The sequence below is a fragment of the Thamnophis elegans genome, chromosome 2 (assembly GCF_009769535.1).
Source record: "Thamnophis elegans isolate rThaEle1 chromosome 2, rThaEle1.pri, whole genome shotgun sequence".
NCBI lineage: Eukaryota > Metazoa > Chordata > Lepidosauria > Squamata > Colubridae > Thamnophis > Thamnophis elegans.
This window is the reverse complement of record NC_045542.1, coordinates 13,962,151-13,988,211: the sequence shown is the minus strand read 5'-3', so window position 1 is coordinate 13,988,211 and position 26,061 is coordinate 13,962,151. Positions and strand designations below refer to the sequence as shown.

The following is a 26,061-nucleotide window of genomic DNA, read 5'->3' as shown; positions in this document are numbered from 1 at the left end:
GCAGAGATATACATAATACATAGAGCCTGCAAAATGATTTTTAAAAAAAATGAAAATAAAAGCAAGGAAGACCAAAAGCAAATGACACGTGCCTAATATAATCCACTGAACTCAGCCCTGAAGAAGGAATGAAATCCATTTGATGAAAGTTTTATGCTTTTTTTCTAGCTCCCTCCTAAAGCAAATGTTCAATGCTGGATGGTGTTTTTTTTAACCCATGTGTACTGTTGAGAAGCTACTGAAGGGCTGACATAGGTCCATTCACGGATAATCCTGATCGGATGATGCCGTATATCACGCACAGCCAATTTGAAATGAGTCTGTCCCACCCTCATAAGTCTATCTGAAATGGAAAGATGATCAATGAATTATCTTTTCAACCTGTAAATCCTGGAAACGGACCAGATTAGCCTTCTCCACACTGCTACCCTCCAGATGTCGGACTTCAACCCCAGCCTCATTAGAGGATGACATTTGAAATCTAGCACATCTGGAAAGCACCGAATTGCTGGAGAGCTAGATAGATGGAAGGCTATGAGAAGACGAGCAGCAGTAATTATTATAGTAACAATAGACTCAGAAGGAATGAAGGGTAAGGATGATTATATTTTCTGAGTTTCAGGGTTTGTGAAGGATTTGGATTGTTGTACTTTAATTTGTTGGAACTCCAACACTTATGGATGCTTGATTTGGGGATGGTTTAGAATTAATAAGAGAAACCTATTTTTAAAAAGTAGGATTTGGACATGAAATAGAATCCTTGTGGATTTTGCTTCTTTGTTTTTTCAATTTATGCCCACTCCAATTTCCAGATTCTCAAACTGTTTATGCGATTAAGTCCTTGGCTTTAGTGATCTCTCCATGACATCACCAGGAATCAAGCTCAACTGAAAAGAGATATTACATATATCTCACCTGAAAAACATTTATAATACATACTACTTAATAGTAAATGCATACATATGGCTGAATCAGAAGTTCATATTTTACAAGATCAAATCATCAAAAGTTTTTAAAAGTCTAATCCATGCCATGCAAATAAAATAGAATTATGCAATTTACTTGCAGTTACACATAATTTACTTGCAGGGTATGGGTGGGTCCTTGGGACCTGTTATTTGAGTCTTTGGGACCTGAATGTTTTTATAAGGCAGCTGATTGCAATCCTATAGATAGTAGAAGTCAATCCTATAGACTTCAGTGGCACGTGATTCTTAGAAGACAAGCGTAGGATCACATATTTATCATAGTAACATTCCGAGTTCAAAGATAGAAAATAGTCCCCTTCATATATTTCAATATCCCATCATGCTAATGGCTATATTCTAAAGATCAGGGGGAGGGGCTACAGTTCCCTACCCCTGTGCTGTACCCAAGACTTTCACCTTGAACTTTGTGGAATGTCTTCGCTCATATCTAAGTCTGCTGAGATTTGTCAACAATTATCATTCTTTTCTCCCATTAGGCTCGGAATCGAAAATGCGGGAGGTTTGTGCTGGTTGCAACACCCCAATCTCAGATCGCTTCCTGCTGCGGGTGAATGAGCGCTCCTGGCATGAGGGCTGTGTGAAGTGTGCTGCTTGCCTCCAGCCTCTCTCAGGCACATGCTATTGTCGCAACAGGCAACTCTACTGTAAGCATGACTATGAAAAGTAAGTGCCAGAAATTTGTCTGTCTGAATGATTAGCTTACGTATTTGCCTTTGTAAGAAATTCACCAACTGTGAGAAAAGGAAGACTGTTTTCAAAGATGATTGTGAAGGGATGTATTTATGGTCTATACAAATATATGTGGGTATGCATCCATCTATCCACCACGCTTACTTACAAGTGAGTTGACTGGTTGGTAAGTTGGCTTCAGTTGTCACCAATATCATAGGAACAATTTTCAATCTACATTAGCAGTAAACAGCTATTTGATGTCATAAGAGAAATTTGCAGAGGTTGTGGTGTCATCAGCTGTCAGGCATGCAGTTGTAATGTCACAGATGAACAGAGCAGCTTATTGTCGAACAGAGATTGGACAACTAAAAATTGGAGAGGCAAAAACCACAGGGTCCTTTTGGTCACATTTGAATATTTGTACAATGACATACTGTTGGTGGAAATCTGAGTGATTCTGGCATCTTTTTGACCTGTTATGTATGATATAAGTGTTCGTTTTTGTTACAATCTTTTCTTATCTAAGGACCATAGTTCTCTGAGGGATGAAGACTTCTAATGAATGAGTTTACTGTCATGTGAACAGATTGTTAACAGTGTGTTGCAATCCATTCTTAGATGGAATTTAATGAAAGCTGTGTACTAGTTTTTCAGCGGCAAGTGAAATATGAATTCTGGAAACAGAAAAGCACGGTTTTGAGACAAGAATATATTATGAGTAATAAGGGACACTGCAAGAGTTAGCTTATTTGGCGCTAATTTATTCTTCTGTATTGAAAATGGGTTTGAGAGGAATTGTTTGGCAAGTGAACAGGATTGCTTAGAAAGTTATTGATAGAATGTAATGTGTGGATCTCAAGTCAGTAATGCAATGCCACTACAGTTAGCATGAAGGCAGTTGTTGTTAAAATATCACAGTTGATGTTGATGTTTGATGTTTAATAAATTTATAGGCTGCCCAATCCCGAAGGACTCCGGGCGGCTTACAACAATACATTTAAAAATAGAAGTTAAAAGCACAAAAACATAGATTAAAAAGACCACAACATACACCCAGTCTGATCGGGGCTGGAACTCAATCGTGAGTTCAACAGCCTGGGGCCTGCCGGAATAGCCAGGTCTTAAGAGCCTTACGGAAGGCTATGAGAGTGGGTAGGGTCCGGATCTCTGGGGGCAGTTTATTCCAGAGGGTCGGAGCGGCTACAGAGAAGGCCCTCCCCCGGGTAGTTGCCAGCCGACATTGTCTGGCTGACAGCACCCGGAGAAGGCCCTCCCTGTGCGATCTTATCGTTGGGAAGTATGTGGCAGAAGACGGTCTCGCAGATATCGAGTTGATATCTGAGCAGTTAGAGACTAGAATTAGAAAGAAAAAATCAGACAAGATATTAAGGTTTTTTTTTCCCCTGGGAGATAAAAATATCTGAAATTATAAATTATAAAGAAAGTGCAAAGAAAGACCTACGTGTATGCAGTACATACTCTTCCTCCTCCTCCAAGACAAGCACTAAGTTTCCTATATCTTATTAATTTCATTGATTGTTATTGGCTTGAGAGCATGATGCTTGAGAAACATCTTTTCCATAAAGGAAGTATTAGGTTCTCTTCTGGCAAATACTCTCCAGGGTAAATGGGACCCATTCTGGGGGTTGCCCCAAACCTGACAACTGTTGTTTTATTTTTATTTTTTTGCCTGCCTGCCTGCCTGCTTGCCTGCCTACCTGCCTTCCACTCCTAGTAACTACTAGAAAAATCCTTGCAGTTTGGTTGGCAAGATTTCAGAAGTGCTTTGCCATTGCCTCCTTATTAGGGCTAAGAAAGAGGGGATGGCCTAAGGTCACCTAGCTGGATTCATGCCTACAGCTGAACTAAAACTCAACGGTCTTCCAGTTTCTAGTCTGACACCTTAACCACTACATTAAACTGGCTCTGCAATTCTTTGCTGATTACTAAATACATTGATTAGGTTTAAGTACATAGTTTATTTTAGATCAGTGCTTCCCAATCGTTTTCCTTCATTACCCAAAGCTGCTTATCCTTTTTACCCAATGTAATTACAACTCTTTAAGTCAGTTTAAATATACCTGTTGTGATTGGGTAATAGATTAATGCGCCATTATCTAAAGAAAAATTGCTTTTACCCAACTTGGAGTAATATGTCCATGTTTGGGAAACACTGGTTTAGAGGACTTTTTCCCCCAATCGCAGTTGTGTTGATAATAGAACATTTGTCTACATAGTTGAAAGGCTTTTTAAACTTGTGTGAGACAATCTATTTGATCTCATAATAATAGAAATATTACATTGTTGACTTACCTTTTAAATCACAACCAATTTTGTGAATGAGAAAAAAAAATGTTTCACATTTGATTATGTTTTCCTAGTGCTAATTTAACTAGATTCTGTGCCTCAGATTCCCAACAACTTCACAATTATTTTAAAACTCAACTTTCTTTTCCCTCGACTAAAACTACTACTACATCCCTGACATGAATTCCTCAGGCTTTTGTCTCCTTTCCAAAAAAAAAAAAAAGGTCCAGTGTTGTCTGTGTGTGCCTACATTACATTTACTCCGCAATTTGCATTAGAAAAGTGAAGATGAAAAGGAAGTTTAACCTTTTCCCTACCAGTAGCTTCCCATTTTTCACAAATCACCCTCACCTCCAGCTGCTTTTAATTTTGCCAGTGTCTCAGCCTTATGTCTACCTTGCAAACATGACTCCAAATACCTGAACTAATAAAGGAAACAAAAATTGAGTGGACAGCATTGAAGTTCCTTTTATGCCCATGCAAATCTTTTCCTTCTGAAAGTAATAAATAGGCAAGAAGAAAATAATAATCATTTTTATTTATATGCTGTCCAGGTCCCAGTTAGAAAAAAAAACCTTTAGCTGCTTTATTACAGCCAATTGCAGAGGATTATACAAGTTTACTCCTGGTATAACGGTGTATGCAAAATGCGTACTTTTATCATTTTTCATGCCCGCTCCCTTCTTTGGTGATATTAAATGCCAAGTTTCTCTACTCAGGTCAAAAGAGAGAGAAAGAGAGTACAAAGAAGATATGACTTCTCTTGTAATAGCCTGCCATAAAAAAAGCTTAAAGTGGTGTTAATTTATGAAATTCTGAAGTAGAATAAATGGGTCTAGAGTAATCCAAGATTACACTGTTTAGAATAAAAAGTGATCTGTTTATTTGCATTCTTTGTAAAGTCTAATTCTGGATATTCTCAGAACATATATTGTGATTAAACATTGCTCAGCTGTTGCGTTTAGTATATTGTAATTCAGTGGTCCCCAACCTTTTTATCGCCGCGGACCAGTCAGCCTTTGATAATTTTACCGTGGCCCGCTGAGCGCGTCGATGACCAGCGCTAGTAGCGTAGCCTTGCGCAAGTGCAGTTCAGTATGGCTAGCGTAGATAGCGTAGCACAAACTGCGCCTACGCAAGGCTACGCTACTAGCGCTGTCTACGCTAGCCCTACGTAGCTGCGCAGGCGCTCTTAGGTTTTTTTCAGGAATCGGCCGGCCGCTGCAGCGATCATGGCCCCCGGCCGCTGCAGCGATCATGGCCCCCGGCCGCTGCGCGGCCCGGTGCCAGGTACTCCACGGACCGGCACCGGTCCGCGGACCGGGGGTTGGGGATCACTGTTGTAATTAACTGACCATGATATTTGGCATTTCATGAAAGTTAATAGTGTTGGATTATTTAATATATATAAAAGATGAGCAGGCTGAGCTATAAGGCAGAGTTAAACATGCCATCAGTTTAGAATCTTTGGGCTCCCATAAGAGACCTAACTCCTAATTCTGTTGAGAATTGTCTAGCACCAATTTAGCATTGACCATTAGTTAACCAGTTTTTTGTGTACAGGTAGCATTAATAAACTCTCTAGTATTCTGAACTCAGCGAGTGTTCCTGGTTCTTTGCACCTGATATAATAGTGGTGATTAGCAGCTCAATGTACTTATTAGTTGGCATGAAATCCCATGTAATGGTGACATATAATGGCGACTAATGTTTAATAAGATTTCATAGTAAACATGCAATAATATTAAATCTTGATTGATGTCAGCCAAACCATGCTGGATATCATCAGAACTAAAGTTTATTAACTGTCTATTTTGTGATGAAGCTGTACATTCTATATGCACACAAAGGTTTTCTTTTTAATTTAAAAAGTTATCTTTCAGAAGTTGTTTATGGAAGTCAGACATTTCCATACATATCAAATATTTGCAAATATTCATTTTTGTTTTGACTCATAGATCTTTATTGTTAGATATGGGAACTTTATATGTCCCATATCTAAATTCATTTTCTACCAATGTTGGTTTTCATTAACAGTGCTAGCAGTTTGTACAGTGATATTGTTAATTGAATTGCTTTATCTGTAAATAAATGTATCAATTTATCTGTGCAGTGGATAAAAAGAAATTCATGTGAACAGTACCATTTAGAGAAGAGTGCAGAAAAAGTATTGAAAATAATATTAAATATGTACGCTTGAAATTATTTAAACACCTTAAAGATCAGTTGTGTTAAGATTTCCATTGACTAGATGCAAAGTGTTGGTGTCCTAACTGCAAAAGCAGATTAAAATAAAAATAAACAATGCAGAATAAGTGCCTATTAATGGATATGTCTATGTCGATTAACATTAAGATGTGAAGCTTGCAAAATCCAGCGTTCTCAGTTTTAAAATCTAATATTTAAAAAAAACTATCTAATTGGATCAAATAATTATTTTCTTGGTGCATTTTTCAGAAATCTTTTATGAGTACATACATGAAATAACTTTCAAGGATGTAGAAGGAGACTCATTGTTCTGAATAGAGAAAGCCAATATCAGGATATACATGTATCATTGGGAGAACCCTTGCAGTTATGGTACTTTTTTATCATATCTGTTCCTGCATGGATTTGCTCTATTCTGTTGTTACCTATTGGCCTTACTCCCTTGGTCCTCTAGGAATCAAATCCACTTTTTCATTGTCCTTAATACATATTCACAGAAAGAGTTGTGCAATTAAGTATTATTAATGTCAGTATTTTATGGTCTTTCTGGGAGTCCCCTTCAACTTAGCATGTCAACCTGGATTTTCCCTCTTCAGGTGACAATGTGCCTTGTTTTGTTTGCATACTTTAAAATTATGTTAATCCAGCCAGCTGCCTTTGAAGGCTTTTCTGCTGAGGATAGCCCTGGATGTTTGCCCTGAACATTTGGTGCACCCTCCTTGAACCCAAAGAATGCCAAGTGTGTAGGTTTCTTCTCCTTGCCTATCCCTTCACTCCCTTCCCTTTCCTGTCTTCCTATCAACACTGTTGAGACTAAGCTTGTGTTGCATGCTCCTAAGGACAAGGACCTTCCTTCTTTGTTTACTGTCTCGAAAAACTGCCCTGGTTGAGAATGATTAAATAAAATTTCCTCCCTCGGTCCTTGCACAGTTTTTTGCCAGCCAGTGAGAAGGATCAAACTGTATCGTGGATATTTTTTTGCAGACATCCCTCCACTTTCTCAAATACCATTATTATGGGCTCTTAATAGAGGGCTTTTAGGTTGCAACTTCACAAACCCAATGGGCTGCAGGGAGCATCCACCACCCTGAATGTATTTCCTTCGACACTTTCCAGTGATAAGCTGGAAACGAGCCTGCAGCAATTGCTCACCCTGAACATGTTTTGAAATGATTAACCAACACTCCAGGTCCATTATATTCTGTTGCTGAGCCTGAAAGTACAAGGCTGGAGGAGAAGAGGTGGGAGGTTGTTATCTCCCAACATCAAGAGCTTTGATCATCCAGCGTCATGCTCAATGGGAGTACATTGACTGCCGGGGTTACATACCTTCATCACTGTACCTTGGGGCTTCAACACCAGCTTCAGAATCTGTTCCACAAGGTATGTGATCTATCTGTTCTAGCAGTCAGGCCCTGTTCACAAACCAGCAAGAGACATATGTAAGTGTCTCTAAATTTCAGAGGGCACTAACTCTAGGACATTGTAATGTTCTCCCCATAGCAGTTCTGGAGGGCCAATACAAAAAAGTCTCATATGAGCTAAGATTGTGCCTCTTGTGAACAAGGGGCCATTGAAACCACAGCTCATGTACAGTACCTTTTATAAGGATTCATGGACTCATGTTATAGCTCCTCCATGTACAACTGTTACTACCAGATCAGTATGGCGCAGTTCCTTTGAACATAGCTAAATTCTGCTCTGCTGCCTGTAAAGTTAGGCAGATTTTGATAGCAATAGCAATAGCATTTAGACTTATATACGGCTTCACAGAGCTTCACAGCCCTCTCTAAGCAGTTTACAGAGTCAGCATATTGCCTCCAACAATCTGGGTCCTCATTTTACCCACCTTGGAAGAATGGAAGTCAACCTTGAGCCTGGTGAGATTCGATCTGCAAAACTGCTGGCAGCCAGCGATCAGCAGAAGTAGCCTGCAGTGCTGCACTTACACTGTGCCACCGTGGCTCATCTCAACACTCAATGATTCCTCCCCCCATCAATTGTAATACACTATCATGCCTTGTTCTGTTTTATTTGAAGGTTTTAATTTTTAGTTCAAGTCCGTGACCGCACTGAAAGATTGAATTGATCAAGGCACATCTTTACTGCTCATTGAAATCAGCCTAGAAGTTTATCAATCATGCCACTGATCCATCTTGTTCAATATGTCAATATGACTGACATTCAGGGTCCCCCTAACCAACTTGCTCAGATTGAAGAAGCTACTTGGATAAGCAGTAAAATGTTTCAAACCAAAAGAAAAAAAAACCTCAGTTGCTATGACTCAAGTTCCAGATAACTCTATCTGGTTGACTAGGAATCTTCACCAATGGCACAGATGATCTTCAAAATGTAATGCTGGGCTATCCAGGGGAAGACAAGCAATGAAATATAGAATCATTAAAGAAACATAAAGCTGAAAAGACCATCTAGTTCAACCATACATACATACATGTCTTCACACCATTCCAGACAAATGGTTGTCCAACATTTGCTTGAAAACCTGTAATGAAGGAGCACCCATGACAGGAAATTTCCCCTGATTTCAGGTTTAAATCTCTCTTTCTAAACTTTCCACCTATTAATTCTTATCCTACATTCAAGCACTCTGGTGTAAAAAAAAAACTACACCTTCTTCCTTGTCCCTGCTCTTAAGTCTCCCCTTAGCTGCCTCTTCTTTAGGCTAAACATACACAGTTCCTTTAACCCAGTGGTTCCCAAACTTTTTTTGGCCATGTCCCACCTAAGCACCTCCAAAATCCGGTTCCCCCCCTCCCGTGACATCTAATTCCTCCTATTTAAAAAGTGAACTCCTACTCACGCGGAGGAAGTCTAAAAAGGTCATTAACTTGGTTTAAACAAGGTTCCAGAGAACATGGCATCCATGAAAGAGAAAAATAAAAGAACAAAAGACAATAGAAGTACTGAGGAACTTAAAAAATAATAGTATGGAGGGATATGAAAAAACAGATTAAAAAGTTTCAAAACATATAATAAAGAACTGAAATGCAGAAATGTAAAATAATTTTAATGAAACCTTTTTGTGTAATATTTGATCATATTAATAACTATGTATATTAAAGGTACCTAACAAATTCAAAATACAACTTGAGCTCACCTCAAGAACATATTAACAATGCCATCCTATGCATGTTTACTCAGAAGTAAGTACCATTGTCTTCAATGGGGCTTACTCCTGGGAAAATGTTGTAGGATTGCAGTTTTAATCTTACTTAAGTTAGTGAGTTCCTTGTGCTTGATGCCTGCTGCAGAGAGATTTTATATTAGGCTCCAATTTAGTCAGCTTCATTCGCAAGTCTCCTTGTTTGGTCGTATCCAGTCAATTTCTTTTCTTCAGTAGCAAATCATTTACAGCACTAAAGCCACATTCAGCTAAATATGAAGATGGGAACCTGCAGCTTAGTGGGGAAATGCTTTGGTAGTTCAGTAGGTGGAGGTGAATCACACAAGCCTGACAAGGCCTACGCATGTGTGGCCCAGCCCCAGATTGCTCTGAGAGGAAAAGTCTTGTAAAAGACATGCTCCAGGGTCATGTGATCCCTTTTTGCGACCTTCTGACAAGCAAAGTCAATGGGGAAGCCAGATTCACTTAACAACTAGCTTACTTATCAGCTGCAGTGATTCACTTTAAAAAGTGGCTGTAGAAAAGCTGTAAAATGGGGCAAAACTCAATAAATGTCTCACTTGACAACAGAAATGTTGGCTCAATTGTAGTCATAAGTCGAGGACTGCCTGTATGAGTCAGTTGCCACAGCATCTGAATTTTGATCACAAGACCATTGGAAAACTGCAGTATCCCCATGGTCACATGATCAAAATGAGTGTGAAAAATGGGTGTGTCATTTTTCCAGTGCTGTTGTGACTTAGTACAGTCACTACTAAATGAATTGCTGTAAGTCAAGAATTACCTGTACTGAAACTAGTTTGTCCTATAATAATTAGAATACTGAACTAAGGTATATAGAGACCTACTCTACATATGGCTATAAGTCATACTAGATATAAGACCTTGTTCAGCCAGTAAGTTGATCAACTTATCCTTACCTTGACCCAGGATTAAGCAACATGGTTCTCTCCAGATATTTTGAAAAATAATTCCCATAACATATAATCAGTCATGGCTGATGGTGGCTGGATTTATTGCCTAGAACACCTGACTACAGGTTGCCTATATCTGCCTAATTTTATTGCCAGGGTGGCTATGAGAAAAACATTAGACTCTTTTTTCTGCTTTGAGTTTTTCAGACAAAGGGTGGGAATGTGCGTATATTTAATAAATAATACAAGCCTTGCATACCAGCTATGAATTGGCATGGCAGGAGTTCAGAACTCTTGGCTATTTATTGGGTTTTCTTTTTAATCCATGTCTTACTCTTTGAAGGCATAATCTTCCCATGATCTTATAAACACAAAACCTTAATTAAAATCAGATTAAATATAAGCTATTTTAAATAAAAAAATAAATTAGAGACAATAAAAATTTCACGATGCCATTAAGCAACAAGGATAGAGAGAACAGGAGGATTTTTAAAAACCTGTTAAGAAGCAGCCACAAGAGAAATTAGTCATTTTATCTCTCAGAAAGGAATTCATAGGTTAGAGGCCAATACTGAGAAATCTCTCCGTTGGTCTGTCCATTTTACTGATTTTGAGCCATAGTTACTCTGACAATTACTTGAAAACATGAATAGACTTCAGAGTCTATTCAGACTTCAGAGGATAATCAGAACTGCAGAAAAAACAATTGCTACAAACCTGCCTTCCATTGAGGACCTGTACACTGCACGAGTCAAAAAGAGGGCTGTGAAAATATTTACAGTCCCCTCGCATCCTGGACATAAATTGTTTCAACTTCTACCCTCAAAACGACGCTATAGAGCAATGCACACCAAGACAACTAGACACAAGAACAATTTTTCCCCTGAATGCCATCACTCTGCTAAACAAATAATTCCCTCACCACTGTCAAACCATTCACTAAGGCTGCATTACTATTAATATTAGTTTTCTCATCATTCCTATCACTCATCTCCCCCCACTTATGACTGCAGGACTGTAACTTTGTTGCTTGCATCCTTACAATTTGTAGTGATATTGATTGTTTCCTGATTGCTTATTTGTACCCTACGACTATCATTAAGTGTTGCAGAGCCGAAGTGGCGCAGTGGTTAAATGCAGCACTGCAGGCTACTTCAGCTGACTGCAGTTCTGCAGTTCAGCGGTTCAAATCCCACCGGCTCAGGGTTGACTCAGCCTTCCATCCTTCCGAGGTGGGTAAAATGAGGACCCGGATTGTTGTTGGGGGCGATATGCTGACTCTGTAAACCGCTTAGAGAGGGCTGAAAGCCCTATGAAGCGGTATATAAGTCTAACTGCTATTGCTATTGCTATTGTACCTTATGATTCTTGATGAATGCATCTTGTCTTTTTATGTACACTGAGAGCACCAAAGACAAATTCCTTGTGTGTCCAATCACACTTGGCCAATGAAGAATTCTATTTTATTCTATTCTAAGTTGTTTTTTTTTTTAAATCAATATACTTAACAGTAAATGTCATTAGTACTGAATCCGGACTGGGGTTAAATTTATCCCACAAACCCCTAAAACAGAATAATGTCTGAATCTGCCATCCATCTCCGAAGTATGATATGGTTGTTTTGAAAGGAGAGATCCAGGGCCCTCCATTGGCAAAAGGCCTGATGAGAAAGGAAATGCAGAGACAGCACACCGGTCTTTGGAGAGGTTTTGGGGAAAACGTTGGACATTACTCAGGAGAGTTCTCTGACTCTTGGCAGGCTCCTTGGACAGTTCTCTTTTAACTGTCCAGGCTTATCTTCCTTTTCAGAAGAGAGAGCACAGCCTCCTCCCGAGGACTGATGCAAAGCTTTGGCAGCAGATCGGGACTGGGGTAATAAAAATACCAGCATTTGCCCACTTCCTACAGATGCAGAGCCAGAGGTCACAGGAGAGAAAGAGAGATATAAGAAGACACAAACAGGGATTTCATTACCTCTACATTTAAAAGAGCTTTGCGGTGGGGGGGGGGGAACCTGGGCCTTCATTTTACTACATCATAAATGGAAGAGGTCAGCGATGGTGATGAAAGAAGAGGCAGAGAGGGTGTCATGGGACAGGTTCAAACCTTGTACTGATGTTAGGACTGTAGATTTGAAAAAAGATCGAGATAACCTGGATGGGGAGGTTGTTAGAGAGGATTCTGAAGGCATCAAGGGCTACGTTTTGGGTGGGCCCCGTCATAGATTTGCCATAGTCAATCCCTTTAGAACCCAGGGATATTCAACAGTAGATCCCAGACAGAGGTGGGTTCCTACCAGTTCGCACCTATTTGGTAGAACCGGTTCGTCAAATCTACCGAACCGGTTAGAAGAGGTTCAACCAGTAGATTAGGAAAGCAGGCCACACCTACAGAAGAGGTTCCAAAAATTTTTGAAACCCACCACTGGTCCTTGGATATGATTATTCTACACTATCATGCTCATATTTATAAAACTCTACACTATCATGCTCATTCTTATAAAACCATGTGAAAGGTAAGGATGACTACTGCGTTTGTGGTGCAATCAGAACATTGCATGTGTTGAAGTTGTTTTAATGCAAACCAAAGATGCCTTTTAAAAAACAAGTATACATCATATTCTTATGCATGCCAGTGCTGTGTGTGAGGTAATTTAAGGTGGTTCTGACAAGTGTCGTCGGCATCTTCATATCTGGTCACATGGGCAGCAAGCCACTCCCATCCAATCACATGGGCGGCAAGCCACTCCCACAAAGGAGGCCACACCCACAGAGTAGTTTCGAACAATTTTTGAAACCCACCACTGATCCCAGATATGCAATGTGATTCTTTCTTTCCCATATTTACATGCTGATTCAAGCAGAATAGAGGTGGAAGGGACTTTGGAGGTCTTGTAGGCCAACTCCATGCTCAAGCAGGAGAGCCTATAAAATTTAAGACAAGTGGTTGTCTGTCTCTTAAAAACCTCCAGTGGTGAAACACCCACAATGTCAGAAGGCAAGCTGTAGCATTGGTTAATTGTCCTCGCTGTTAGGAAGTTTCTCCTTAATACCAAGCTGCTTCTCTCCTTGATTAGTTTGCATCCATTGTTTCTTGTCCTACCCTCTGATGCTTTGGAAAATAAGTTGACAACTCCCCCTCCCCCCGCTCTTCACATGGACCATCTTTAATGTATTCAGATGAATCAATTTTGGTTAATCAGATAATCAGTTTTCATCACACTCAGTGCCATGCTGGGCTCATCTTCATAATGCTGAAGGGGGCAGAGGAACAAATCATCTACGATTATTATTACTGCCATTTTGGTTACCTTCCTGTTGTAAACCTGGAAATAATGTGTATCAGTTTCAGAAGTGATTTAATTTTCTCCCAGAGTGAGGGGTCATGGCAGAGTATAGGGGAGCATTCAGAAGAAGACCTACAGCTCTCTTAGCATTTCCCCCTTCTCAATTCCTTCCTCTGGGTCTTTCTCACATCAGCTTTTTGGGGTGGTGAAGCAGCCTCAGCCATTGGAAGAGAGGCTGGAGAGGAAAATCCTCTTATGGTGTTGGCAACTATTTCTTCCGATTTCCAAGAGAAATCTGAGGAATCACCTACTTCTTAGGATGCCATCCTAGCAGCTATAAAAGCACAGTACAGCCTAAAATCTGGAACTGAAAAAAAGAATATAAAAATAGTCCTCCAGTTGGTAAATATACAATAATTGTTTCCAGAGACCTGAACATACACTAAAGCACTCCCTCAAAAGTTGACTATGAGAATGAGAGAGCAGATAGCCTCCATGCCTTGAGTGTTCTGTATTCTTCTTTCAAGGCCATGTAAATTGGTGGATGACACTATGAGACACAGAAGCAAATTCCACAGGTTAATGAAGCATAATTAATTTTTTCTGTCCTGTCTCTTACATCCACCTTTACTGGAAGAACCTGTATTTTTGTAAAATTGTAAATTGCAAATTTAATGAATTTATATGCCACCCAATCCCGAAGGACTCCGGGCGGCTTACAGAATACAACTCTAAAAAGATAAAAATTAAAAATAGGGAAAGAGAAAACAGGTTAAAAAGCAACACATCATGCACTCAATCTAGGTGGGGCTGGACCTCATTCATGAGGTCAACAGCCCCAGGCCTTCCGGAATAGCCAGGTTTTAGTGGCCTTTCGGAAGGCCGGGAGAGTGGGAAGGGTCCGGATCTCTGGGGGTAGGTCGTTCCATAGGGTCGGAGCAGCTACAGAGAAGGCCCTCCCCCGAGGAGTCGCCAGCCAGCATTGTCCGGTTGACGGCACCCGGAGAAGGCCCATCCTGTGAGATCTTATCGGCCGTTGGGAGGTAGTATAAAAGCAGGGGCAAGGGGAAACACACACAAAGCTCCCCCCCTCTCTCCCTCGCTCTCTTACTTTTTTTCCACCTTATGTATTATACTGAACTGTGCTTATCATTAGAGATTAAATAACAAAAACAATGCAAGTTCCAAGAAATAGCAAGCAAAGGTTAAAGAAAAAGAAATTGAAGTAAAACACGTCAAAATGGAGGAAGATGTATATCACAGTAATGCAGCATAGGGCTCCATTGACAATGGGAAAAGAATATGGCTAACGAAATTATTTTGGTTGAAAAAATATGTCGTCGGTTTCACCAGTATGAAAGAATATGATGAAGGGTTACTGGACTGTGCAAGAACAAATAACATACTGCCTCTTAATATGTGGTTGATCTGGTCCTACGGTACATGTTTCGGTAAAAGCAAGTGGAGATATCAGCTTAGTCTTCATATATGATGTTGGAAACATAAACGGTTGCAACTAAGGTTCTAAATTGTTCTAGACTAATAGAAACAGTAATTACACAAAACCTGGCTACTTTTCTGGATATTTCAGAATCCATATCAGCCAAGAGAAATCTGTTTCTCAACAAATGAAACAGTTTAAGGGGCTATTAAATCTGCACTTACCTAAACAGAAAGGACCCCCGTACCTAAGTTTATAAATCTGTTACAGATCTTCTTCCTTACTGTCTTTTTCCTCACTTTTTTCCATTGGGAACAGATTCTTTCTGGATATTTAGATAGCCCTCCATGAAGGTGAAGAAAAGTTTATATTTTAAGCATCACCACTCTGAACATGCAAACCCAGCAAACTAGGAAAACAGGTTCAAAAAACAAATTGCGAGCTTCTCTATTTATTTATTTATTAAAGTTGTTTGTCACTCATCTGGCCACGAGATGACTCTGGGCAGCTTACCATGTTAAAAAGAATGAAACAATACAAAATACACATATATAATAAAAAATAAGAATATAAATGATCAACTATAACTAAACGATGGGGAGAGAGGGAGTAGGATGGGGGAGAGGTGAGATCTGTTTTAATCCATCAACCATCTCAAGCATGACACTCCCCCATTGGAGCCCCAGGCCAACTGGCAGAGGGTCAGGAGGGTGGGAGCTGACCCTACTCAAGGGTGTGGGTGAGGGGAGCGAGGTAAAACATTCCAAAGGGCAGGAGCAACAGCAGAGAAGGCTCTTCTGACGGACTCTGCTAGCCAGAAATCCCTGGCTGTCAGGGTCGTAACATGCCTCCTCTGTTGCCATAAGTAGGGGAGGGCCAATCCCATTGGCATGAGAACATTCAGCAAGAATTGGCTTTTGTAGCTCTCCCTCCCAGCTGCTGTGGATGATGTGGCATCATGTTGGGCACAGCGGCATTAAATCATGGAGATAATTATGATTTTTCATGCCTTCTAACTACATCTGCCGTGTACATAATGCCGGTGTATGCCGAGTAGATCCCTAATATTGAAGCCCAGCAGTCAAGTGTATCTATTTAAGCAAGAATATTGCTATGAGGGCCCCAGTTCCCCGAGCAGTGAGAAGTTCCAAGGGTACTGCTTCTTTTGTAAGAAGAAACCTCTAGAGACTCCTCCCGTTCCACTTCCGATATTTGGATATATTTACAATTATACAACTTGACTTCACAGTTCAGCACTTTGATAAACCAGCTGATTCATTGCTTTGCATCTGATCTCCAAAGAGATGCCCTCCACTGCCAGACAATTTCATTTTTAAAAATATCCTGGTTCAATTCTCTGTTGTCCATATCCCACTCTTATTTTTTTCTTTCTTTCATAGTTTGCAAAATTATCACTTCCCGTGGACTATATTTATGTCACAATCATTCTGAGCCAGTTCTCCATAACTGCTAAAGACGTGACAAGGATGGGCATGCTCTGATATTTTTTAAGGAAGGTAACCTAATATTCTGATCCCTTTAAGAGTCTTTCACCCTAACCTCAGCATCTTTCACAGTAATCCTATAACAAATATCCTCCATCCTGCAAGGCGTAAAAATAGTGAGTTCAAATGTTAAGTCAAAGGTTTGACATACATGTTGGGAAATCCAATTTCCCAGCATGGCAGAATCCTGACTAGTGATTTGTATAGCAACTGTAAAGTAATCCATCCACCATTACTGAGGGCAGGCTTTATATCATCACAATGGTGCCTGGATGATGTCAGAAGAAGCTGTAAGTCACCGATGGAGAAATGTCCTTTGTGATCTATTTGCAGGCCAGAAATATTTTTGGAAGGTGGTGTGGTCCTCTTGCTTGGGATTTTTTAGCAGAGAATTGATGGCTCTCCAAGATGCTGTAGAATCAGCTGGACATTAAAAGTTTGAAGATCATCTCATTTATGTGATTCCAACCATGAACAAAATTTGCAGGTTGGAGAACTGTTGAGATCTCCTTAAATATTGTAACTATTTCAGGATAATGCAGGCTTTTCAAAATTTACCTTCCTTCCTTCTCTCTTCTCCTTTCTTTCTTTCCTTCCATCTATCCATCCATCCATGGGCAAATCAGTAGTGTAAATGTTTGTCGTCTTAAGTCTGACAGTACCATATATCATAACTATTTTCACTCTTGGTCATGAATTGGCTCTCTTTACACATCATAATGAGCTATGGTTTGCTTCAAACATGATTTATTTTAAAAGTCTCCATATCTAATGGTAAGCCATAAACCACGGTTTGTAGATGTCAGTGGCTGGATTTCCCACCATATACTAAATCACCATTTTAGCAACCTATAGCTTAACTGTATGTGAAATTGTGGTAAGTGGCTTTTAAGGAACAAAAGAGGCCTTGAGCATTTTTTTTCTTCATGTACTCTTAGAATCAAATTACCTATAAGAAGTAATGGGGTGTAGGGGTTAGAATGTTCTATTCTCATGATCCAAGTTCAAATCTCCACAATTCACAAAGTTTTCTAGATCTCTTCTGTCCTCCACCCACCCACCCCCACCCCCAATTTTCATTCTCTAGCCTACCTCTGTGAGTTTTGTTGAAGATAAAATGTTAAGAGGGAGAGCTGCATATGAGCTTGTTTCCTCCTTGGAGGAAAGGCAGGATATCATGGTAATAAATATATGATACTCAGTCACAGATACTTTTTTTTCCCTGAGATTAATACAGGAACGCAAAGCAGCTGGAGGAAGCTGCAGTCTAGATCAAGAGTTTGCAAAAAGAGACACTTAACTTTTTCCTATTGGATTGTTTTACTCAGCAAACTCACCCCAAGGAAAAAAAACAAACAAACAGCAGTTTCTCCATGAAAATGCAGAGCTTCCGTTTAAAGTTGCGCCTTGCTGTATGCAATGTTGGTGTTATAAATACAGTCAATTAAATGCACGAAACTCCCCTTAGGTTGAACCACTTGCCCATCTCACCCACTATGGTTTCCTCTCCTCACCACCAACTCTCTAGGAGAATAGGAGAGATCTTCCTTATCACCTCTTCCCTGATCCTTCAAAATGGAAAGGCCACCTGGGCTCTTTTTTTTGTCTACAAATCTTGCCGTTCTGTGCTTGACCTGATTCCCTTCTGGCCCTTGATTCTACCAATTTGGGGAGTGGGGGGGAGGGGTTGCAAACAAATGAGTCTGCATTCCTTTTGCAACGCTCCTACGGAGCTCCCATAGATGCTTCTCAGCACTGCTCATGTGTCAGCCGGGATGAATCAGGTTCGAGCCAAGTTCACCCCGGACAAGCAAATCATCTCCACATGGGACAGACAGGAGGGAAGGAGGCTCCTTGGCAGCAGAGGGCCGCCGTTCAGGTCCTTCCTGACAGCTCCTCGCCATCCCCCGCCTTTGCCTGCTCTTCCATAAAACTAGACTTCAAAGCCAAACAAGGGTGTCCAGGATGGAGGAGCCGTAACGGCTTTATCATAGGGCCAGGCAGGCACATTTCCTCCCCTTATGAATGAGGATTTACAGGGCAGGTGCCCAAAGTCAGTGGCCAGGTTTGCTGGGGGAAGGGGGGCAGGAGGAGAGCAGAGCAGGCCAAGCATTGGGGGAGTGGAAATGCTGGGGTGGGGGGGGGTGGAGCATCAAAAAACCTTGGAACTGCAGGACTGGAGCACAACATCCATCTTCTCCTTAACATTTCATCTTTGCAGCAACATGCTTTTCCTTCCCCCGCAGCCAGCTGCAGCTGTCAACTTATCTCTCTCCCTCTACAGAAAAACACGGTTTCCTTCAACTTGTAAAGGAGGCTTTTAGCAAAACGGTACATAGTGGCTTTGGAGGGGTTTATTGAAGGAGTGGGGTTTATTGGTTAAGGAAGTAGACAGTAACAAAGCAAAGGCTTTGGAAAACAAACAAACAAAAATCATCCATTCAATTCTTCAACTGATTTCTTCAACTAGAGCTAAAGAGGGAAAAAAAGACCTTTTATGAAACACAAGAGAGCCACTTCTGGTCACTAGACAGCAATCTTTGGTCAAGCTTCTCAGATGCATTGGACAGTTGAAGATATGTGGAGGACATCACGTTAGGGAAGCTGGTCCAGATAATTCTGAACTATAATCTATAATCTGGGGGCTGTTGAAGCATCCAGCCCCGCTTCAATTGTGACTGTTGTGTATTTTAATATTGTTTGTACTGTCTTATTTATCCCCTCCCCTGTTTTATTGTGAGCCGCCCGGAGTCCTTCGGGAGTGGGCGGCATACAAAACCAATAAACGAAACGAAATGAAACGAATCTATCCTATGCTATCCTAACTATAATCTATAATCTCTCAGGATTTGGAATAGATGCTCAACATTAAAGCCATCATTAAAAAGACACAAGAAAGGATGTTCTTCTTGCTTCAACTCAGGAAGTTGAGACTGCCCCAAAGCTGTTGATACACAGGAATTGTTGTGTTGTTTCTTTGCATACACACCGAGCTTTTGCACTTGAGACAAATTCCTTGTGAGTCAAATCACACATGATCAATAAACCTGGTCTAGTCTAGTCTGTTATTTGTGCTTCTGTAACTGTTTGATTTGGTCTAGCAACCAAACAGGACAGGTACGAACTCCTACAGATACTTATGACTGCAGAAAGCATAATTGCAACTAGCCTGCCTTCTATAGCAGACCTATGTATTGCATGGGTCAGGAGCAGAGGTGGTATTCAGCTGGACAGAAATTTGGCTAAGGTCGGTGAACTGGTAGCAATGGCTGGCCGGCCACCGGAGTTTTCGGCGGCCCCCAGCCAGCCATTGCTGCTGGGAAGTGACTGGCTAGCAAAGAAGCCTCCGGCTTGGACTTACAAGGCAAAGGGATGCGCATATGCGAAGAACATGATGACGATGGCAGCTTTTTTGCCAACCTCCGGTACTTTTCGGTGGCCTGCAACCAGCCGCCACAGTCACAAAATAGGTCTCAAAGAGGCAGCGGCTGGAAGGCTTCTTTGCCTGCCGGCCGCTGCCCAGCAGCAATGGCTGGCTGCGGGCCACCAAAAACTCCGGTCAGCTTGCCTTCCAGAGTCTGGACCAGCCACCGCGGAAGGTAAGCAGCCCAAACAAAGAGGCGGTGGTGGGGAAGGAAGTGGGGCTAGGGCCAGGGCCGCTAAAGGAGGGGAAATGGGGGTGACTGGAGAAGGGAGGGCGGGGATGGATAAGTAGAGATTCCAAAATATTTTCTACCTTTTCCTGTGGGCGTGGCTTGGTGGGGTGGGGGCCATGTGACTGAGTAGGTGTGGGCGTGAATGATGTCAAGTTGGCCATGCCCACTCAGTCACATGCCCCCCACCTAGCCACACCCACCGAACCGGTAGTGAAATTTTTTGAAACCCACCACTGATTGGAAGAGCTGAGAAGATATCTACAGACCCCTCACATCATGGACATAAACTGCTTCATATCCTTCCCACAGAGTCTAGGGCATTGTATGTCAAAACAACTAGACACAGGGACAGTTTTTTTTCCTTGTGTCATCACTCTGCTGAACACCTAATTCTCTCAGTGCTGTCTAATGTCTACTAACCCTTGCAGTGTGATTGTAGTATTATTATTTATCCTCATTATCTTCTTTACTCAACCTTTTGCCCCTTTTATTGGGATGATGATGATGATAGTGAAGAAGTTGCTTTGAATGTATACAGAGTGCTTCTGTACCAGAGACAAAATTCCTTGTGTGTCTAATCAACTTGGCCAAATATAGTATTCAATTCTATTCCATTTAACTATCTGAAACACTTACAAAGCAGTATTCTATGTCCTGAACAAAGCTAACGAGAAGGGTGGTGGGGAGGAATAAAGCCTTTTATGGTCTTTAAATTTCTGCTGAAGAGTATCATTTCATCACCACCATCATTTTTATGCCAGCGCAACAAGCTGCATCAGTCCAAATCTTCTTTTCCACTGCATAGAACTTGTAGCACCTTCTGAGCTAATCCATTTATTATGGCCATTTTCTCCAACAAAGGAGTTTCCAAAGGACTTCCAAGACTATAATAGCTCAATTAGAGTTAATAATTAAATTTGGCCCTCTTAGTTTGGGCTTGAATAAAAACAATAGCCCCATGTCTGACACTAACTAATTACTGCCATTGCAAATGCTCATTGTGCATGCTTTACATACTATTAACTTTGACTAAATTGTAGCAGGGTGCTTTGCTATTCCCAGTGTACATCTTTCCATTTATTCTATGCACTCTGGGTGTACATATGCATGCAGTAGTGTATATACAGTTTTTCCACTGCAAAATAGGCTTTCTACTTCAATCTCTGCTTGATTTTCAAAAATGCTTAAAAATTCTTCCATTTTCTTCTGGTGTATTCTATTATTGTTGGGTAGTAGTAATGTTGCTTTTCTCTTCAATATAGAATTGGGTCTAGCTTCCCATGATTCTTGATCTGAGAAAGGCCCAAAAGAGATATTCTGATGCGTCCACCTGCAATTTAATTGAGGTGGTGTTGAAAGAAATTTCCATCTGGGTTCAGTTCCAAGTTGGGGGGGGGGGGGAACACTAGAAATGTGGCACGACAAAACCGCGCTCGTCAAAATAGCGGTGATAAAATCGTGTCGCTATAGCCGCGACGTCATCACCGCATGTCATCACTGCCGTGACAACAGCACGGCAACAGAAGGGCGCTTTAAAACGGCGCCGCAGCAGAAAGCCGATTTCAATTAAGGTAAGGCTTAGGATTAGGTTTAGGGGTTTGTTTTAGGGTTAGGTTTAGGATTAGGTTTAGGGGTTTGTTTTAGAGTTAGGTTTAGGGTTAGGTTTAGGGTTAGGGTTAGGTTTAAGGTTAGGTTTAGGGTTAGGTTTAGGTTTAGGTTTAGGTTTAGGTTTAGGTTTAGGTTTAGGTTTAGGTTTAGGGTTAGGGTTAGGGTTAGGGTTAGGGTTAGGTTTAGGGTTAGGGTTAGGGTTAGGGTTAGGGTTAGGTTTAGGTTTAGGGTTAGGGTTAGGTTTAGGGTTAGGGTTAGGGTTAGGGTTAGGGTTAGGGTTAGGGTTAGGCTTAGGGTTAGGTTTAGGGTTAGGGTTAAGTTTAGGGTTAGGTTTAGGTTTAGGTTTAGGTTTAGGTTTAGGTTTAGGGTTAGGGTTAGGGTTAGGGTTAGGGTTAGGGTTAGGGTTAGGGTTAGGGTTAGGGTTAGGGTTAGGGTACTGAGTGCTTGGGAATGCGCGGATTTGCCCTCCGCGATTATGTCATCGCGGTAGGGTCGCGTTTTTCCTTAGTGCTTCGAACGACACGAATTATTCTTCGCGCTTATGTCTCCGCGGATAAGGGCTTCGCGGATTTGTGGTGGAACCCACTAGAAATGGAGACTGCTTAGAAATATGGTTTAATGGTGGACAGAATCACATGGCTTGAGCTCCTGAACAGAATAACATGCCTTGAGCTCCTAAGCAGAAAAGGGAAAAGATTCTGAGGGTGCCCTGGTTTTACCCATCTCAGAGTTTCCTGTTCCTGTGTAAGAATTCCTCCCATTGGCTGTCAGACTCCCAGAGGGTGGGGGTCTTAGCTAACTTTTTAGGCTGTCCTGAGACCTAAGCTTGTTTGCCTTGCTGTCTGATGTAATCTTCCCAGGTGCCATGTGATGAGTTTGTTTGCTAGATGGGTCTGCCTGAAGGGGGTAGATCTTTGTTATATAGAATAGACTGGCTCAGGCCTTAATGGCCCATTGACAAAGGAGTGGAGGATGAGTTCCTGCCTCCCTTTTAGGGGGAAATATTTTGGCCTTTTAATATTTCCCAGAATATTTCATTTTCTAGTAGAGGGGTAGGTTTTAACTTCCTATAATGTCGAATGTAAGGAGCGTGCGCGTTGCTGAAGACATGAGGGCATATGAAGATGAATTCATGTATTACATTAAGGCAGATTTGATTTTCAGAATGGGAGTCTAATTTGCACACACTCTAAATTAGGAAACGTGGTTTATTGATTAGTGCTAAGATTCACACCACACTAGACAAACCCAAGCCAATGACATTATGATATAATGTAATGTGTGAACATGATAACATATTCACACACAGCTTTTAGATAAATGGAACAGCATCATACTCATGAGAATTTTTATTCTTTTTTTCTCTTTTTTCAATTGAATCAAAGGAAAGTAATAAAAATTGCATGCAAATATGCACATAAAAAACCTTTTAAAACATTTCTCTGCTGATCAAGGTTTCTACATATTTTATCAGATGAACTTTAATACATTAATGGAATATATATATATATATATATATATATATATATATATATATATATATATATATATATATATATATATATATATATATATGCCAAATACCACTCACTCATCATGAAATCTCCAGAACCTTAAAGCCTACAAGCTTGAAATTTGACATGAATGTTCCTCTTGGCTTCTAGGTGCTTGCTAAGAAAGGATTTTTCAAAATGACCATCAGATCATTAGTATTTCTTATACAGTAATTAACACGCTCTGATGTAAGGAGTTCTACTTCCCCTCCCAACCTGAAAAGAACTCTGTTCCAACTGCCAGTTGCCTTATATTAACATGCTCTAAAGCTAAGGAGTTAGGCATTCTACTCCCCCGCCCCACCTGAAAAGAACTCTATTCCAACTGCCAGTTGCCTCACATTTTGTTACCTCAGTTCAAACTGGCAGACGTTCCACTCCTTCACTCAGGAGCAGTCTGGGGCTCCTTACAGAACTAAACATCGGTACCTCACCAAAATGTCCACATCTTCCACCTATGGAACTGCTGCAGGACTCAAGGCAGTAGGAATGATATTCCCTTATATATTTCAATCACCAACCACCACTGAGCCAACAGATTGAACCGGAGTGAACTGGATTTCTCCTGCATTGCCAGATCACATAGTTTTGTCACGAAGCATGGGTATCCAGCTAGTATATAAAGGTAGATTATAATTCTGATAATTCATTTTTGTCTATATTAATTAAATTTATGATGTAAATATAGCACTTTGCTTATTCCTGCTTTGAAACCTCAAGGGGCTACCACTCTATCTTTTTCATTATAAAGGAAATGCATCACCTCTTTTTTTGGAAGTGGTCAATATGAAAAACTATTCTCTGTTGTTCTTCACAATTAGCTTTGCCTCTGATGAGCTAGGGATCCTTAACTTTGCTGCCCCTCCTTTCAAAGGAAGACTTGAAGTAGAGTGACAGTTGTAGGTAGATAGTACAAACATCCCTTCTTCACCTTTGTCTTCATTTTAATGCCCAATTATGCTCTTCTGTTTGATCAGCCAGGTTGTCCTATCTAGCTGGAAGCAACTTCATCTTTATAACAGGAGTGTTGCAACAAGAAGTGAAGGAGCCTTCGCTAGTCTAATCCCAAACTAAAAGCACAGCTAGATAAAAAAATAAAGATTACAAGCATTTTTAAAAAGAACCCCTTTCTCATTTCTGGGTTAGGCATTTGAGACAAGAAAGGTTAGGGTAAGGCAAACACCTTTCCTTTTCTCTCTTGAGTCCCCAGCATTGTTCAAATGCTCATTAATTTTCTCCACTTAATTCACTGAAGCACAGTTATCATCTCATTTATCACCTGGATAGATTTAGCGGATTGAACAGAAAATGTCCAAGGCTTTGGAAGTAAGTGTGCACAACACCCTAAAAAATAACTTCTCATATGCAACTCTCTTATTGAGAAAGGCAAAGGAAGAATTTGGGATCAACGAAGAGCAGTTTTTAATGTTAAAAGGGCAGGCAATTGTGGCATGATTAATGCTTGATATTAATTATTGCATCCTTCTTCCAGGAGCTTGGAGCATTGCAGTCTATCTCTTTGCTCTTACTAGGCTTGCGATAGCTCCCTGAAGAGATTGCAGAAATTGAGAAAGAGGGAGAGTCACGATCACATTTACTTAATGAGCTTTAAAGACCAATGGGAATTAGAAGGTGAATCTAATACTTCAAGGGCTCTATCACACCAAGGGAGAACCCATCTTTCTCCCCTCTCCTACAAAACAGCATCAGAAGGAGAAAGGGGCAGATTATATTAATGAAGACACCCCACACTTAAAGTGGTTCCCCTTAGACAGAAAACGGAAAATGATTATAAACATGCCTGCTGAATGGTAAGCCTCCTCGCTTTAACAGTTTTGGGTTGCCAAATTCAACTCAGACACTTCCCAGCTGAGGGATTTCCTACTGCCCAATAAATGCGTTTATTTATGGGAATGGGATCAGAAATGGATGAGTAGGTGGGTATAAGTTTGCAAAACTCCAAAACAGAGTAGTGTTCTTTAAATGACATAAAAATAAACATATATTAATTGAGGACCCGGATTGTGGGGGCGATATGCTGACTCTGTAAACCGCTTAGAGAGGGCTGAAAGCCCTATGAAGCGGTATATAAGTCTAACTGCTATATATTAATTGTCAAGAAATTGCCAGCTTCTAAAGATAACAGAATAACAGAGTTGGAAGGGATCTTAGAGGTCTTCTAGTCCAATTCCCTGCTCAAGCAGTAAACCCTATACAATTTCAAACAAATGGTTGTCTAATCTCTTCTTACAAACCTCCAGTGTTGGAGCATTCACAACTTCTGGAGGCAGGTTGTTCCATTGATTAATTGTTCTGTCAGGAAATTTCTCCTCAGTTCTAAGTTGCTTTTCTCCTTGATTAGTTTTCACCCATTGCTCCTTGTCCTGCCTTCAGTGGCTTTGGAGAATAGCTTGACTCCCTCTTCTTTGTGGCAGCCCCTGAGATATTGGAGCACTGCTATCATGTCACCCCTATATGGCATGTTATATGTCACTCTTATATGGCATGCTTCTTATAGCATGGGTTAATTCCCATGTTAGAAGTAATTCCCTGATTACTGTAGTCTATTGTTTTCCTCTCGAGAAACATCCCCAAACAGAGAGCCACATGATGATATGCAGACATTCCACTACTTCTGCAGGCCTCCGGACCTGATTTTGCTTAGCAAAAGGAGAGAGCAAGAAATAAAGGATTTTACGAGGAAGAGCAAGGCATCGTTTGCCTCCTGGCTCAGCCAAGATGGGAGTGGAGGGGAACATTTCACAGCAACAGCACAC

The 26,061-nt window shown here is 40.8% G+C and overlaps 1 protein-coding gene across 1 annotated transcript in view; it reads left to right on the top strand.

Moving 5' to 3' along the window:
- The window catches only part of LOC116504512 (LIM homeobox transcription factor 1-alpha-like), a 94,542-nt gene that overhangs the window by 11,375 nt on the left and 57,106 nt on the right, over nucleotides 1–26,061 (top strand). Inside the window, exon 2 of the mRNA XM_032211548.1 lies at nucleotides 1,466–1,652. Coding sequence (XP_032067439.1) covers nucleotides 1,466–1,652 — 187 coding nt within the window. The remainder of the gene's footprint in view (nucleotides 1–1,465; nucleotides 1,653–26,061) is intronic.